The following is a 17,080-nucleotide window of genomic DNA, read 5'->3' as shown; positions in this document are numbered from 1 at the left end:
GTGTGTGTGTGTGTGTGTGTGTGTGTGTGTGTGTGTGTGTGTGTGTGAGATTTATTTATTTTTTTCTTTCTTGAATTTCCGACATGAATACACGTCCCATGTGAGTTGTGTAGATCCATAAAATAAATATACTATTCATACCGGCAGAGATGCCAATTTGCGACGGTTGCAAGACTTTTTCAATAAAAGGTTTGAATAGATTTGTGCAGGCAGAGGGCTAACCACCAGGATCCAATTGGCCCAGATTAGAGTCTGACTGTTGTTTAGCTTAAACTACTGTGTACTAGAGCTTTTATTGTGAAAGGTAAGAACGGAAGGAGTGGATCTGGTCTGCGCTGCCTTTGTCAAGGTTGAAAGGAGTAATAAAGTTTGCTGTCTTGGCTTCCACACAGCGTGATTGGTTGATGCCTTTATTTGTGGTGCGAAAGCTCAGAAAATACCCCATCACTTTTTCGGATTCATGTATTCACGACAAAGACAACAGTTCGGAAACACATTTTAACGAGTAAATTAATCGCACACAAAAAATGCCAACGGTCTATGAAGATCTTAACTGAAAGCATGCGAACTATAACTTCCGCCGTGATGGCGTAAAAACCAATCGTGTGAGAGCGATGGACATTAGTCTGATCAGATGTTGTCTGCAAACCATCAAACTGTCCAACTAATGGGATTGTTTTGACAGTACAGACGACTGAAACACTTTTCAAAATGTTATTACTTCTACTTTTCTTTCATATGCTCTTTTGAGAATGATAATTGTGTCATATTGCTTTATTTTGCTACATGTTGGTGAACCACTGGTGCTGCTCACGGTTTAGCATCTGGACAAAAAAAAAAAGATGTGCAACTGATTCTGCCCTGTTTGTAGTGACATTCATTTACCTCCATATTAACACTTTGTAACATCCTCTTGTCACTTTTTTTTTTTGGGAGCATTATCAACTGCTAATAGTAGAGCTCCCTGGCCTGCTTGTTGCCTGGAAACGTTATTGATCACTCCATTGATTGTTGTATTGGAAGTGTTTGCGTGTCTCTGAAAGTTCGATGCCTCCAGTCTGTTCAGACGCAGGATTGTGTCCTCCACCCAAAATTCAATAGGCTGGAGCCTGAGAGAGCGCACACACACACTCACACACACTCTGAGTCAAGCAGTTGGTTTCGGGAAATAGAAATGAAAAAAAAAGTTGTTTGTGCGAACTTGTTTTATGTATGTATGTGTTTCTGTGAGTGTGTTTCTTTGTATTTTGGTGTGTGTGCGTTAGCCCTCCTCTCACCTCCCTGCTCCTTTAATATTTCATGCCTCCTCTTTGTGATCCTCCTCCAGGCCTCCCAGACCAGGAGGAACCCCGGAGACTCCACGCAGGACGCTGGCTGCCCCCCCTCAGCCCTCCAACCCGGCGGTACAGGCCCAGATCAAACAAGGTAACTACAAAAAGGGAGGGGGACGCTCGCTTCACACACCCCCGGGGCCCTGCGGGGGATGGTGGGAGGGAGGAGAGGCGGGGGTTTGATAATGCAGCCCACCGGCAATAAAACCCACAGAGAGTTATAGAAAAAAAAACCTGACATATCACAGGAGGAGGCTGCTGCTGCCGGCTAGGTCAGCAACTCTTTAAAGGGACAATATGCTGTTTTTGACATGCGGGTGGAGTTGACCCACCTACAGTGCTACAGTACAAACCTCTGACTGCAGCGTAGCATCTGATCTCCCCTCTCTCAACACTAGCTTGTACCTGTGAAAGACTTTAGTAATGCTGGGAGCTACACAGTTTAACCTCAGTCTGTACTCACATGGGGGTTATGGGGTTCTCCGCCCTGCTCAGTGGAACTTTTGTGTGGGAGGCTGATTCACATTCACTTTGGTGGCCTCAATTTTTTTCAAGTTGAGAGATTTACACTGGAAATATTCAGACTGTCCTCACAAGAAAAAGCTGCGTTGTGTTCAAATATCTAAAAACAATAATGTGTATGCTAACCTGACAGGTAAGCTGTTATCTGTCAGGAGCAAAATAAAAAGTAAAACCTTTTGGGGGAGGGATGGATGGATGGATAGATAGAGGGTGGGTGGATGGATGGACGGATGAGAGGTTGGTTGGATGGGTGGTTGGTCCCTTCCCCGTCCAACAATCGACGTTGGTTTGTTTGAACCTTGACCCCAATCTGTCTCCAACCTTAACCAAGCAGTAACCAAACATCAACTATAGCAGCGGCAGATCAGGAAAAATTTTTTTTTTTGTCTTTTTAGCGTGGAGCACTTGTTGGAAACAGGAACGAGAGCACGTCGGACATTTTTAGACTTAACATAGTCTGTTCCATGTAGCACATTTCTTACCGTTACCAACAAAAGAGAGATGGATGAATCATCAAAAGAGAGAGAAAGAAAGAAAGAAAGAAAGAAATGGAGAGAAAGGAGAATTTCACTTAGTAAAGGTGGGGAAAAAAAGTCTTTCTTTGCAGAGAGAAACCTGCTCTGGTTCACTGTCGGGGATATTTTAACCAGCCGTCACCATCTGCCTACCACACACACACACACACACACACACACACACACACAGCTACCTACCACACTACCTCAAGCTCAATACCTACAAATACACACACACACCGAAATCAAATCTATGTGAATACAGGCACACACACACATGCATATGCCATGGGTGGCACCCTCGGTTGTCGGGGGAGGCGGGGGTTTTAGTGCTATTGTCACGCCTTAATGGAGGCCAAGCGTGACAAGCGTGTGGACTTATTCACGCCACACGCCTATTCACCAGCATTCAGGGGGAACACTCTGCCGTGACCTCTGCTCGGCCAGCTACTCCAACCTGGTGTGTGTGCGTGTTGGAGGCTTTGTGAAGGAGAGCTGTTAACCCTGCTCACCGTCTCTTTTCACATGGAAATAAATGAGGAGGCCCCTCTAATATACTGCAGCATTTACTGTCAGATTAACAGAGAGAGCGGGGTGTCTGCACATCATTTAACTTACCTAAACACATCTTACAGTTACTTACAATCATGTCCACACTCATTCAGATACCTTTTAAGAAAAGAAAATCTTTATTTGTCTCTGTTTCGGCCCTTTGACCACACACTGCCAGCTGATCTCAAAGACACTTTCCCCAGTGGAGGGAACTAAAGATAATTCAGGTTTATTGCAACATAGATCTAATTTCCATAGTTTTGGCCATCCTTTCTATCGATAACATTTTACTCACCTCTGGGCCAGAAATGATGGACCAAACTATGTAAAAAAAAAAAAATACACAGAAGTTGCAATAAGCAAGGAATTTTCCTTGAAAGGGATAGTGCAAGATATTAAAGTGTGGTTGTATGAGGTCCTTCTCCATAGTCGGTGTGTTACCTCCAGTAGATGGAGTTTGGAGAAACGGAGAGGAGTACCAGCATAGGAGCAAAGAGATGTACTGCTGTAAATGTATTTTAAAACCTCTTCTCACTCCTGTAAAATTTGCCTAAAAGGCCTATCAACCGCGTACCCAAAGTAAACTGACAGCTCTTATTGAACCATTGGGAGTACATGTATGGTTTTCGTCTCTATTCAACGGTAACACTCTGAAGTTTCTTCACAATCAGTCAGAATCACTGTAAGTGCTACTAGCATTGAGCTATGCAGTTTTCAGCACACTAAAAGAGGATTTTATTTCTGCCGAAATTTGTTTTGGCCAACAGATGGCAGCAGTTATCTATGGCTGGGACTTATGACCCGGAAAACACAATCCTAGTCAGCGTGGAGTCATGGTACCTGGTATAAGTTAGAATTTGATAATGATACAACAGAAAATTAATATTTTACACATGGTTTACTAAGAGTGCGGCAGTGTAAAAAGGCATTTGGAGGCTCGCGTCACCACGTCAAAATGCATATACTACGATAAACTACGTGTCCGAAATTCAAACTAAATTTTATTTATGTCGGCGTATGGTTAACTATAGCATATTTAACCATTGTCAACTTTCACAGATTCTTGAAAATTCTCATGAACCAGAATTTGGTCTTGATAATCTGTCCCAGGTACCTGAGTCACGGTTTCAATTTCAGTTTTGAAAACTTTCCCAGAGGGCCATCTGATAAATCTGCATATCCTTGGCTTCGTAAATCATTGGCTATATGGAGCCTGAGTTTCAACAGGATCTGTTGCGATTGGCTCGAGCTTTACCCAAAGAAGAGAGACGGGCATTGTCTTTCAAAGCGGACTCTCCTTGGCTGTTCCAGACTGTGACCGGGCTATAGAAGCTCCTATTGGGTCAAATGAGGTGTCAATCTAACCGGCCGAATGCAGCCTCCATTTTGCGCTCAAAATCTCAGCTCTGTTGACATGGAAAGTGAAATTATGCCCGAAATATGATCGCGAGTTATCATATCTGCTGGCTAATTTGAAATGATGCAACAGCCCCCTGGGTCTTTATGGACGTACTAATGTGTTTTGGACGAAATCTTTTACTTGATTCGATCGAGTGGACCCTTGGCCACCTAGCCAGACCGTTTTTGCTGGACTAGCATGCACAAGGGGCACGTTATGAATCATAATCGGTGAGTCACGGCCATATTTTATCGGCTATTTTTGGAGTGCTTGTTTGACAGAGACGTTAACTGTACCTGCTGCTGTTATTGTATCTTGAAATGGTTTGCATAAATCGAATTACAAGAACCGTAGCTTTCTAATGAGATATCACATTAATACTCATCATTACAGAGCAGTTGTGTACATAACACAAATATGCCATTAGCACTCTGACGGGCAGGCTGTCAGAGTGAGATGAGCTTTTTCAGAAAACCTAGAAAACACGTAATCCAAACTTTGTTGCTTCCAACCGGAGCTGTAGCAATTAATTGCTTAATGAGCTGGTCAATTGACAGAAAATGTACTATTTTGATAACTGATTAACCATTTAAATCTTTTTCTTTTGCAAGAATTGCGACCATCTTCCAGCCCTTCAGTTGTGCGGTTTCTGTTTCTCTTTGTCTGAAGTGAAGATACATTGAATATCTTTGAGTTTTAGACTGTAAGTTGGACAAAGCCAATTATTTCAAGATGTCACCTTCAGCTTTAGGAAAGTGTAAGGCATACCTTTCACTAAGGTGCTGATTCCATATTCGTGTCATGTGGTGTGACGTTTGCCACCATTTTGTTATTGTTGTTGCGAGGCCTAATTAAACTAAAGTATATTTGACAGGCATTTCAGTGTGGATAATATTTATCTGCATTAGTGTGAACATGATCTGACTTTTAATGCCTCAAGAAGTTACAGCTCCCTTACTTCTCACGTTAGATATGAATACTGAAGTATCGTCTCCATATTGGATTGTTTTTATGATCTTAATACTGACATCCGAGCATTATTTGCATTGGCTTAGCACCTCATGTTTACATGAATGTTTTCACGTCTGAGGATTGTCTTTAAAACCCTTTCATCAGAAGCCAAACTTTTAGATTATTAGAAAGCGGTAGACAATTCTCACACATTTCTTTCATCCTTTTCATGAAGCCAGTTTGGCCTCCTTCAATAATCAAGCTGGTAAAAAGATCTGCAGACCGGAAGCTACACTCAACATTCACTCTTTCAAAAAGATTTAAGAATTGTGTGTTTAGGAATAATGGAATTAATCTGCAGATGCTGCGGTTCAAACTTCAGTTTGGTCTCATTTTGAGATTTTGAGACACGTTAAAATGTTGCCAGAAATGCCTTTTGCTACTGAAGCAGTTGTTGATCACTGGCTGCTTTAAAGGAGCAAGGTGTCAGCAGTCCATGACGATATATAACCACGTGAGGTCCTTGAGCATACAGTCATCACACATGCTTGAGCCTGTTAGAGATAATAAAGAGATAATGCATTTATTTTATCAGTATGATTTGTTTCTGGTGCACTGATGTTTATTTTCCAGGACTGTAAGCTTTGAACTGGGACTCAACGACAGCATGCTCTGACCCGGGCAACATCTCTAATGGTTTAGTGAGGAACAACTTTACATGTGATACACATGAAGATGTTTCATTACAATAAAGTCATGGTTTAATATTTAACTCAAAACACAAGAGAATCGTATAATGTATTTTAATATACTGTACTTACAGTAGCATGAGTAAGTTATATTTATAATTCCTGAGTTTTATTAATTGTCTAAAGGTATAAATTGGTGTTTAAGTATCATTAGCGTTCATAATTATTTTATGTTGCCACCAATATCCAAGCTTTTTAAAGTAGATGATACATATAATGAGATTTTATTTAATCTTCCTGATTTCCTTCTACCCTCCCGTTTCTCTCTTCACTCTGTCGTTCACGGCATGGTTTCAGAAACACTCTCTCTCTCTCTCTTCAATATGTCTTTGGCTGTACTATCAGTCGATCTCTCTTTTGTATTTGTGCACTTTCTCTTGTTTTTTTTCTTTTTTCTTCTTTACTTCCAACTGATGCAATGTTGCTCGAACCGTTTTCTCTGTCGTGTCCTGTTGTGTTCCATGTTTCCTGTGTGGCAGCTGGATGGTTTTATTGACAGTTTTTAGATTTGTAACTGGTTTTATGTGAGCAGTACTGGTGTGTGTGTGTGTGTGTGTACTGCATATGACTGCTTTGAAATGTCACAAATTGTATACATGTTTAAGACGTGACTTTACTTTTTAGAGCACAGCTGGACTTTCTGTCTTTTGTTAGCAAAAAGGCTCAAAAATGAAAGTGTTGAAACAACATATTAATCATTCTATCTCACCAGTATAAAGGTTTCTGGTTTCTGGCCCTAGATTGAAGAAAAATCTAATCTTTATTCTTATTGCAATTTGAACCAGCAGATAATATTTTGACCTTGTTTACACATACTGTATATTGGTTTGTTTTAATATTGTTTTCTAATAAATATGGGTTCATAAAATGCTAGTGCTAGTCTGAAACCTCAGGATTTTTTTCACCCGTCCACCCTTTTCCTCATGGCTTCACCAAGTGCTTGCTGGGAAATAAAATATCATCTTTGTTTCACTGGTACTTTATTTTGACATTTATGTGGTTTTACAAACTTCTCTTTTTACCGGAAGAAAAGCATTAACTGTATTTCATGTAATCCGTTAAATATGACTTTATGCAACTTTCCACTAAGTCCTGCAACCCGGTGATTTATTTTCATTGGATGATTCAGTTAAACAAGGAATATATCCAGTGCTAACATTCAATGCAACTGTGTGTTATTACCACAGAGGGGTGTAACATATCTATCAGGGTTCATATCGGAGACTGCAGCTCGCACACCTGCAATTATTTTCTGCTTTTTGTTTTAAACTATAACCACAATTTTTCCCTAACCGTAACCACATAACCATGGTTTATTTAGCATAACTACCATTTTTCCGTAACCTTAAAGGGACAGTTGGCCCCGAAATCAAAAACACATATTTTCCCTCTTGTAGTGCCATTTATCAAACTATATTGTTTGGGTGCGAGTTGCCTACTTTTGGAGGTATTGGCTGTAGGGATGTCCGCCTTCTCTCCAATATAGTGTGACTTTAAGGCACTCGGCTTGTGGAGCTCAAAGTGCCAAAAAGAGAAAAAATTGAAAAACTCGACAGCAATGTCTCTTTCCAGCATTGCTGTTGAGGCAGGCAAAAGGAAAAATATGTATTTTTGGTTGAACGGTCTCTTTAACCATACTTTTGCATATGCAGGTATTGAACGGTTTTTGTGACAGTATTTGGTGTTTTCTGTTGGAAAAACCTGAATTAATTCAATCAGTAACCAGTAACGATGTTCTTGTTTTGGGTCCGCGGATCGTTTTGGCATCGTGGATGTAAGTCCAACCTAACTTGCCATTCGTGTAAAGATAATTTGAAATGCATTTTTTCTTAACTTATTACTAACTTTCTTGCAGTGGCTTCCTTACTTATTTTCCTTGTACCTGCTTTTGTTTGCTGTTCACAAGTGTTGTAAAAACCTTTTCTTCTCTCCTGCCCACCACTAATCTCCATTTTGTGTATGTATTTATAACTTCCTAACCTGTTCTTTCCTTCTTGTATATTTCTCTCCTTCTTTTCCTTTGCAAGCTGCTGTCGCTACCACTGCTGGGGCCCCTGGGGGCCTTCCTCAGAGGCCCCCTGGCTCTCCGAGCCCTAGCCCTGCTTCTCATTACATCCCCTCAGTCAACGAAGGTACAGACTGACCTGACTGGTACCACTTAGGGACAGTCTAGCAGCCATACTCTTTTTCAGTTTCTTAAATCGCCAGTCTTTGGAGATCTTCTGCTTCCTAGATCTTCTTTCCTACATCACTTCCTTCTGTCCTTCCTTTGGTTCTTTTTCTCCATCACATTTGTATTTTTGTCACCCTCCATACGTAGTTCTGTTTTTTCTTTGTTCTCTTGACTCTCTCTCTCGCTCTCTCTTCATGTCATCACAATTCTTCACCTTTCTTCTCTTCACTCCATTAGTTAGTCATTTCCAGCTCCTCCCCTCCCCCCCCTCCCCGTTCCACTCCTTATTGGGTCTCGTCACCTCTTTTCTTGCAGCAGTCTTACTTTTTCCTGCAGTGAATGTTAGTTTAGGTTTTCATCTCAGGATTTTCGCTCCAGTTTCTTGAAGTGTCTTTGTCCTTGTTTTGGTCTACAGCTCTGTCTGTTTGTCTGTCTGTCTGTCATAGCTGAGGTCAGTCCACTTTTAATCCAGTCAGAAATTGATAGTTTTTGGTCTCAAATGCAAATGCTGCAAAACACAGGAACTGGTCGAGTGTTTTTAATGTCTTGGACCGACTTGGTCATGAGAACCAGTTCTGCAATATTTGTATGAGCTAGCCATGTTTCTTATCCCCTAAATATTTCTAAAATTAAGATTTTTTTTCGAAGAATGGTGGAAATGATTTACTTATAATCCAGTGAAAAAAAAAGAGAAAAAAAAGAGAGAAAAATAATGCATAATGTAGCAAACTTTGGTGATTTGGAGAGCTGTGTCATCAGCAAACAATGTTACTTTGCTAATGTTTGGACCTGAGAGTGCATTGACCACAGTCCTAATGCCCTGGTGTGTGGTATTTCTACAGTATTCTGTAATCCTGTCCTGTGTTTTCTGTCCCTAAGTCTACCTGTCTGTCTGAATGTCCATGTACCCCCATGTTCCAGTGTCTCCAAGCTCACTGTTTGCATGCTTTCTATTTCCATTGTGTCACTGGGGGAAAACAAATCCAACCAAAACAATAGATAAATAAAAAGAAAGACTTTCCAATGACTGACATGTCCCCTGGTTTGACATATCCCGTCCCTCTGTTTCACTCGCAGCACATCCATCTCACACTGCAGTCCATTTTGAAGAGGCATACATTGTAAAGTTGCGTTTGAAAGTTAAAACAGAAGACTGAATGATAACATGCTTCTTGAATTATTCATTGACTTCTTTATTGTAAATGAACCAAAGTGTTCATTCTAACTTTAACAGCTGTAGTCTGTCTGGTGTCCCTCTCAGAGCTTAATACAGGTTTTTCCTATTAAACAGCTATCATAAACTTTTTTTTATGAACAGCGTTTCGGCTTATACCATGACTGCCTGTTGCCCCGTCTACCTGAACAATGAATGTGCTCTCAAATGATCTAAACTGTTTCACCATTGTGGTTTCTAGACGAAAGTCAAGTGCCTCAAACTAATCAAAACTGATGAGCTTTGGTTTCCAACTTTCAGACTAATTAGGTTTAGATTAGTTTTGTACGGGAAAACTGCAAGCATGCAAACAGAGGCTTATTCCTCCCCTGGAGGACAACAGACCGCTGTAGCAAAGATGTCACGTTTTTATGTCGTGTTTTTCCCAAAACACTGCCCTGCAGAAACATCATCATCCTTATTGTTTGTATTATTCTAACGCAGCAGCTTTTATACTTGTTGTTAGCAGCAGCAGTAGTTTGTAGCATTTGTAGTTGGTAATAAAGGCCAATTCATACTTTCCACGCCTTCGTGTCCGTGAGGCTCTGCTTTGATTTTTTTGATGTAAATGTCATCTTCAGCACATGTCTGCAAGGGTCTGCAGGCACCCCAAGTGGACGCCAGTGTGCAGCCCAAAATTTGTGTCCCGTTTATGGCCGACTCTACACATAGCAGGCGCGCCGACTGCATGCTCCAGTTCTCTTCCTCACCTAATTCGGTTGCGTATGCACCTCTAGCTGGTTGGTCAAGAACAAAACAAAATGGATACTTTCTTTTAATAGTTTGTGCGAGGAGATCCGCCATTACCACAGTTTATATCATTTGTCTTTAAGGAAATACAGCCATATGGTGTTGGACTCCTGGCAAACAACGTTTTGGTGCTTTTCTACCAGGATTGGATGGATGAAATGCTCATGGGAATTCAGACAGACACAGACCCTTCATTTTAGTATGAATGGAGCCATGGAAAGTATGCCCAAGGCTGTAGTAGCAGCAGTAGAAGAGGATGTACCAGAAGGGATTGTTGTTGTTGGCAGCAGCAGTAGTAGTATTTGCATCAGTATTAGCAGTAGTAGTAGTTGCTGTTAACAGCAACATTAGTATTAGCAGCAACAGGAATAGCTGTTATTAGCAGCTACGCTAGAAGAAGTAGTTGGCCATTATAGCTGTTGTGTTAGCTGTATTAAAGGCATCTACTACATTGGTCATTGTCAACTACAATTGTTGCTTACAATAACTTGAAGCATAATTTGTTAAATAACATAAGTCATTAAAGTGGCATACAGTGAAACATCTTGTCTCTATATAATCAAATTCATCTCAACAATTTCACAGCTGTAGCTCGTAGATTTGATTTTTAGGAACAAATCTTAGAAAATGATTCAACTTTCATTTTGTTTTAACATTCAAAGTTTCTGCCCGACAGTGATGCAAATGTTGCAACTAGAGGTTGACTGATTATGCTTTTTGGATTGTCGATACGGAGACGACATGTGACTAAATATATTCATATATATTTTCTTATTACAATATGTCCACCCCTACATGAATGTGATTTGTGTGTGATACGCCTAACCGTGTGAGTTTTTCCTGTGTATGTCGATGGCGGAGGTAAGTTTACATGGTGCCCCTGGAAAAGAAATTTGTATGAAATTTCTTTCCGGCCTAAAAGCCGTTCACTGTCCATTCAAGGTCATTTCACATACATCCTTGGAAAACATATATTAAAGCAATATATGTGAATAAGCTGCTTGGTTTATGTTGAGTATCAGCGACTAAACATTTAAGTCCATCTTTTGTCACAGACGTGTAAAAGCTGGTGTACATTTCTCTGGTGTTTGGTGTAAAATATAAATACTTGCCATGACCTCGGCTCAGACTGATACAGTGTGATTTGTGCCCTGTTAAAGCGATACCAAGACATTTTGAATGTTAGTCCTCTTCAGTCATTCTGGTAAAAACGTGTAATGTATAACACCCATAAACCTGCAAGGTTTTCTAACGTTTCCTCTGGTTTCAAGTAAAGTCCTGCACACATTGTAGTGATGCTGAATGAAATAAAACACACTGAAGTTCATCATGCCACGGTATCGTTATGAGGCTTTTGTCAGTCCGACTATGCAGTGCTGTGTATCTGTTGTTTACCTGTGGAATTCCATCAAACATGATCAGGCTCTGGTTAGCAGAAATACTAACTTTGCTCGAACCATGACTGCAAGTATTTACCAACAATATTCCCTGTGTGTGTGTGTGTGTGTGTGTGTGTGTGTGTGTGTGTGTGTGTGTGACAAACTCACTGCTGTCATGTGGAAACAGTTGTTTTCAGCCTGAAGGGGCATAAAAAAAATAGCACTTCATACAATCCAAAAGGAATTTAACATTATGGGGAATGCCCTTATTTGGTGTCTTTCCAAGTGTGACTTGAGAAGATTGATATCAGTCTCATGTCTGCTGGGAGTTTATGTGCAAGTTTAATAAAGGATGCAAGGCTATGCAAAGTGTTTGATCAGTCAGGTGATTTGTGCAGTGCCCATTCATAACATGCCTGTTCACAAGGGGCTGAATGCTTGGCCTGTGGTGTTCTTTCTTGAGAAGCACTGGTACAAACAACAAAAGAGCCACTTGTACACAAAATCAGAAAACAGTAGAGTCATCAGAATGTTTGTTCTGTCCCAATGATTTCATATTGTCTCGTATAATATGAAAAGAAAAAAGTGTTTTTATGTGACAGGAAGTGAGATGTGTGTATGAGCACATGAAAGGCTTTGGACTGTAGCTTTATCCACTGGCCCTACCTGTAGTCTTTTCTTACTGTGTGTGTGTGTGTGTGTCTGTGTGCAGGTTGGAGCCAGCTGGCAGCCATGCACTGTGTGATGCTCCCTGACCTCCTCGGCCTGGACAAGTTCAGACCTCCTCTGCTGGAGATGTTGGCGAGACGATGGCAGGACCGCTGTCTGGAGGTAACACACACACACACACAAACACACATATTGTACGCACAGGTCCAAGCCAAGCTGCCTGCACCAACCCTGTCTCCTGAGAATTATAGTTATATATTCTAAATTATCAACAGAAAATGTGTCTGTATCTCAGTTGTGTCCCCTACTATTTACCATCCAACAAATGAATCATGTCCATTTATTAAAACAAATCAAGCATGACCTTCAACATGGCTGCTTACCTGAAGACCCTCTATAGAAGACTGAAAAATTATGATTAGAATAGCAGCAATCATAACTTTACCCTCTGTGCGGTTTTAGGTGCGAGAAGCAGCACAAGCTCTCCTCCTGGCTGAGTTGAGGAGGATTGGCCAATCCGGACGTAAAGACACCATCGACTTGTGGGCTCCCTACCTACCTCAGTATGTGGACACCGTCAGCTCTCGTAAGTACCTCACACTACCTCTTCTGAGAGGACGAAATCTGTATTTAGTTGTGCTGGATCTTCTTGATTTGTTATGTTACCAAATTACAGTATTTGTTTACAACTCAGTTTCTTTACACATACTCCGAAACATGTTGAGGTCTATGCCGTGGTATGGTTTCAGTATTGATATCAGGATATTTAACCAGAGTATCAAATCAAATCAAATCTCATCCCCAATTCCTCCAACGCCCGGGTTTTTGCTTCGGCAACGAGCGTAGCTGCAAACCCTCTGCACCTCTCTTCACTTGAGTATCAAAGACACACGGCAGCAGATCTGATGATACAACCACAAAGTGGGTCGTTGATTGTTGGCCTAGGGTGTTCTTGTGTTTTGTATGGCCAATCCATGACTAGTACAGAAGTCCAACCAGGAAACACCGCTCAGCTTCAGATCAAGGAGGCTGTTCCTCCCAATCACGCTTCCAGGTTTCTCCATCATTGCCCATGTGATGGTTGAAGTCCCCCAGCAGAACTATAGAGTCTCCAGACAGTATCCTTTTCCAGGACAATATGGCCGTGTATTTTGAGCTGCTGTTCGGCACAGAAACAGTCAGAGACTTCCTCACAGTGGTGCTCAGCCGGGGGCTTTTGAGTATCCCCACACCCTCCCAACACCTATCACCCTGGGCAACTCTGGACAAGTCAAGAGTCCAGGAGTTTGGTTCCAGAACAAGTGCTACGCGTAGAGGCGAGCCCGGGTATATGTAGTTGGTATCGCTCTTGCTCCATCCCGCTACAGTTCCAGAGAGGTTCCACATCCCTAGAGTCGATCTGTGATGCCAGGAGTCAGTACGCCTAGGTCTCCGCCTATACCCGCTTTCCAGCTCATGATGCACCCAACATTCTAAATCCAAGTCCTGACCTGATAATCAGACTACATGTCAATTTCGTTTCATTCATTTAGTCTGACATCATGTTCATGTTAGCTGATTTCTGTTGGTAGTGGCCGTTATTCTGTTGGCCCAGAATCAGTCCTGACTTGCATTTCCGCCCTTCCCACCTTATTTCATGGGCGACTGTGGCTCAGTGGTAGAGCAGGTCGTCCTTCAATCAGAAGATCAGCGGTTTGATCCCTGCTATCAGTGTATGAATGGGTGTGAGTGGGTGAATGACATGTAGTGTTAAAGCTCTTTGAGTGGTCGGAAGACTAGAAAAAGGCAATACAAGTCCATTTACCATTATAGTCCTGGTAGTGGTTTCTACAATCAGTTCGCTTAATGTTTTTCATGTTGATTTAAGAGATGTTTCTCTGCCTTTGTTTTTCGTGGATATTCTAAAGTGGCTAGTTAGCTTTGTAGGAAAAGTGTGCCCATTTTTGAATCCCTCCTACAGAGCTGTGATAGAAATAATGTTTCTAGAGCTGGGAGCGGTCAATGAAAGCAACACAAGACCTACTTCTAGATCTAAAAATATCAATCCATCACCTGCTCTCTATCCATTTGTCTTTTCCTTCTCTTCACTATCTTTTTCCTCTGTCTTGTGTTCCCTGGTCAGTCTCTCTGTCTATAGTTACACCTGCTGATGGGAAGAAAGGTGAATCTCCACCTCCTTTTCTAGGAACAGCCTACCGAAAGTGTGTGTGTGTGTGTGTGTGTGTGTGTGTGTGTGTGTGTGTGTGTTCGGTAGTCGCCTGGTGGTTGGTGAGGATGCTGGGGGTTTCTCAGGGGAACGGTTGCCATGGAAACGGGCACCAGTCAGTGTTGTGTTACCGCAGGTGGGGGGGGGGAGTGATGGGCCGGTGACTTCAGGGGGAGGAAGGAGTGGGCGGGGGGCAGAGACGGAGAGATAGAGCGAGGTTAAAGGGTCATTGAATCTGATCCGTGCTGCACAGCACGACTGGAACAGAGAGTAAGATGACTCCTGCCCGTCCTGGAATATCACGGGAAAGTCTGGGAATGTGTTGAATCCTCTGGAGAAGTCCTTTGAATCTCTGGTTCTATTGTTGACCACCAAAAATTACATTTGGAACTCAAAACTCAACATTTTACCTTCCTGTAAAAAAAGTCTGTGCAAACCGAAGCTAACGAGCAGCAGCACTAATGTATTGAGAGGAGGGTGACGGATATTTTCCCATTATTTCATACTCAAATCAGGTCCCTCTAAAGTCAAGACCATGTCCACAGCAAATGCTGCTCAACATGGGAACTCAACAAAGATCTTTAGATTGTTCTCAAGATGGGAATTCTCCTTGGAAGTTGGGCGTCAGCATTGCGTAAGCTCAACTGAAGCATCCATCCATTAGATCCACACCGACTCTGACCTTCATTGCAGCGTCAATGTTCTCGGATGCAGCACCCAAGGAGCTGAGTGGACAGTTGACGACATCGGCACCATCAAAAATGTACTAAATATGCTCCAGGGCCTCAATCAATCACTAGAGATATACAGTCATAAGGTCCACAACACATAGACGGCATGGGATTTGTGTAATTGGGAAAACGGATTGTCAAGGAAGACCCATTTTTTTATTTTTCGTGTTTATCAGTGTTAACATCGGGTTTCATGACACCCCATCAAAATTTAAATCTTCAACAGATCTGTAATCCAGCCACATCAGCATTTTTGAGAAACATTTCTCTCCCATAACGGACATTATAATTATAGCACCATACAAGAAGAACGGCCACATTGGAGTTGAAATCAATAACCCTACAACCCTCCACCGATCCTGTTCGTCAGCAATAAACTCAACACTTCTGCGAAGGAGGCGGCAAGTAGCCAATCACAGGCAGAGTAGGGCGGGTCTTCGCGGAATCTAATTGCTGTAAAAGAAGTGGCCACGCAACAGCCAATTGCTGTGAAAAAGGTAGGTTGGGATGCGGATGAGAGGGCACTTGCAACATTTCCAAAAGAAACCAACCCACTCATTCTAGTGTCTCATCTGTTAAGCTACCGCGCGCCAAAGGTTGCTTACCCCTGCTGTACACTGTCCACCTCTCACACACTCACTCTGTTGTCGCTCACATGGGACGAGCAGCGCGACATAAATGGAGTGATCGGGCCTATTTCACACTGTTGACACTGTCATCAAATAGGCCCTCTGTAGTCCTCTTAAGTCTCCCTCTCTGTGTGTCCGTCTGTCCCTCAGCTCATCCTCTCCGGCAGCAGAGTGGTCGCTGTTTGAAGGAAGACACCTGTATTTATCCATTAGCTTTTAGTGAGAGGAAATGTCACCGAGTCCCACCGTCGCAGCATGGGGCTGACCTTTGTAGCTCTCTTGGAGGCGTTTAAAAGGCTTTAACACCGCGGACACAGGCCGAGTTGTTAACCTGCACTCAGAGGAAGAGATGTATACTGTCCACATTGTCTTTGTCATCGCTGCCATGTTAAATCAGCCGCTTTTCACTTTAAAGGAGCCGTTCAACATTTTTGGGAAATACTCTCATTAGCTTCCAAGGTCAATATCACTCTCAGGTCTCAGGTGTGTTGAATAGGTACATGATTAGCATAGCTTAGCATGAAAGTTGGGGGGGAACAGCTCGCCTCTGTCCAGTTTCAAGAATATAACAACCAACACCTGTAAAACACAGGACATGCTGCTCAGAAATACTATCGGACAATACGCTTTAATCTCTGAGGTGGAAGACTTCCAGAGCTACAAGAGGGGGAGAAAAAGGGCGGTAAGGGGCCCGGGAGAGAGCCTGCGTGGCTGGGCATGGAGAAAGAGTCCACCTGGGGAGAGGGAGGCTGCTTGGATAGAGAGGGGCTCTACACACACTTTACACTCTCATATCCACACACACTTGATTAAACAAAGTCCCCAGCATTGTTCGCCCTCACGCACGCATGAACACACACATTTTTTTGTGTGTGCGTCTTTGATCACTGAATGGCTCCTTAAGTTCAGTATATCCATCTTCTTTTAACTCATGAACCTGCTGTTGTTAAAGCTCCGCCTCATTCGCTTTTCTTGTCATCCTCTCGTCTCCTCCTCCTAACCCTTTTTCTTTTCTTTTTGCATATGTCTCTCCATCACCTCTCCTCCTCCCTCATCCTCCGCCTCTCCTCCCGCCGCTCCTTTTCCTCAACTCCCCCTTTTTACCTCTCCTGCTACATCCCCTTCTTCTCTGCCTCCTCTTCGTCATTCTTACTTTTCATTTTCCATTTATGTTTGTTTGTTTCTTTTACTTTTTTCACATATTCACACATTCGTTTTAGTTAAACGTTTAAAACAATAAAATACAAAAAAGTTATATATATACTGTGTGTGTGTGTGTGTGTGTGTGTGTGTGTGTGTGTGTGTGTTTAA

General features: G+C 42.2%; 1 protein-coding gene across 3 annotated transcripts in view; it reads left to right on the top strand.

Moving 5' to 3' along the window:
- The window catches only part of wdr7 (WD repeat domain 7), a 115,372-nt gene that overhangs the window by 49,819 nt on the left and 48,473 nt on the right, over positions 1 to 17,080 (top strand). For 2 of the 3 annotated variants that reach the window (XM_031855804.1, XM_031855803.1), the window contains exons 19-22: positions 1,328 to 1,425; positions 8,047 to 8,151; positions 12,247 to 12,365; positions 12,666 to 12,789. In XM_031855804.1, coding sequence (XP_031711664.1) covers positions 1,328 to 1,425; positions 8,047 to 8,151; positions 12,247 to 12,365; positions 12,666 to 12,789 — 446 coding nt within the window. The remainder of the gene's footprint in view (positions 1 to 1,327; positions 1,426 to 8,046; positions 8,152 to 12,246; positions 12,366 to 12,665; positions 12,790 to 17,080) is intronic. The other variant, XM_031855805.1, reaches the window with a different exon arrangement.

The sequence above is a fragment of the Anarrhichthys ocellatus genome, unplaced genomic scaffold (genome assembly GCF_004355925.1).
Source record: "Anarrhichthys ocellatus isolate YVR2014 unplaced genomic scaffold, GSC_Weel_1.0 scaffold16, whole genome shotgun sequence".
Taxonomy (NCBI): domain Eukaryota; kingdom Metazoa; phylum Chordata; class Actinopteri; order Perciformes; family Anarhichadidae; genus Anarrhichthys; species Anarrhichthys ocellatus.
This window is presented reverse-complemented; position numbering and strand designations above follow the sequence as displayed.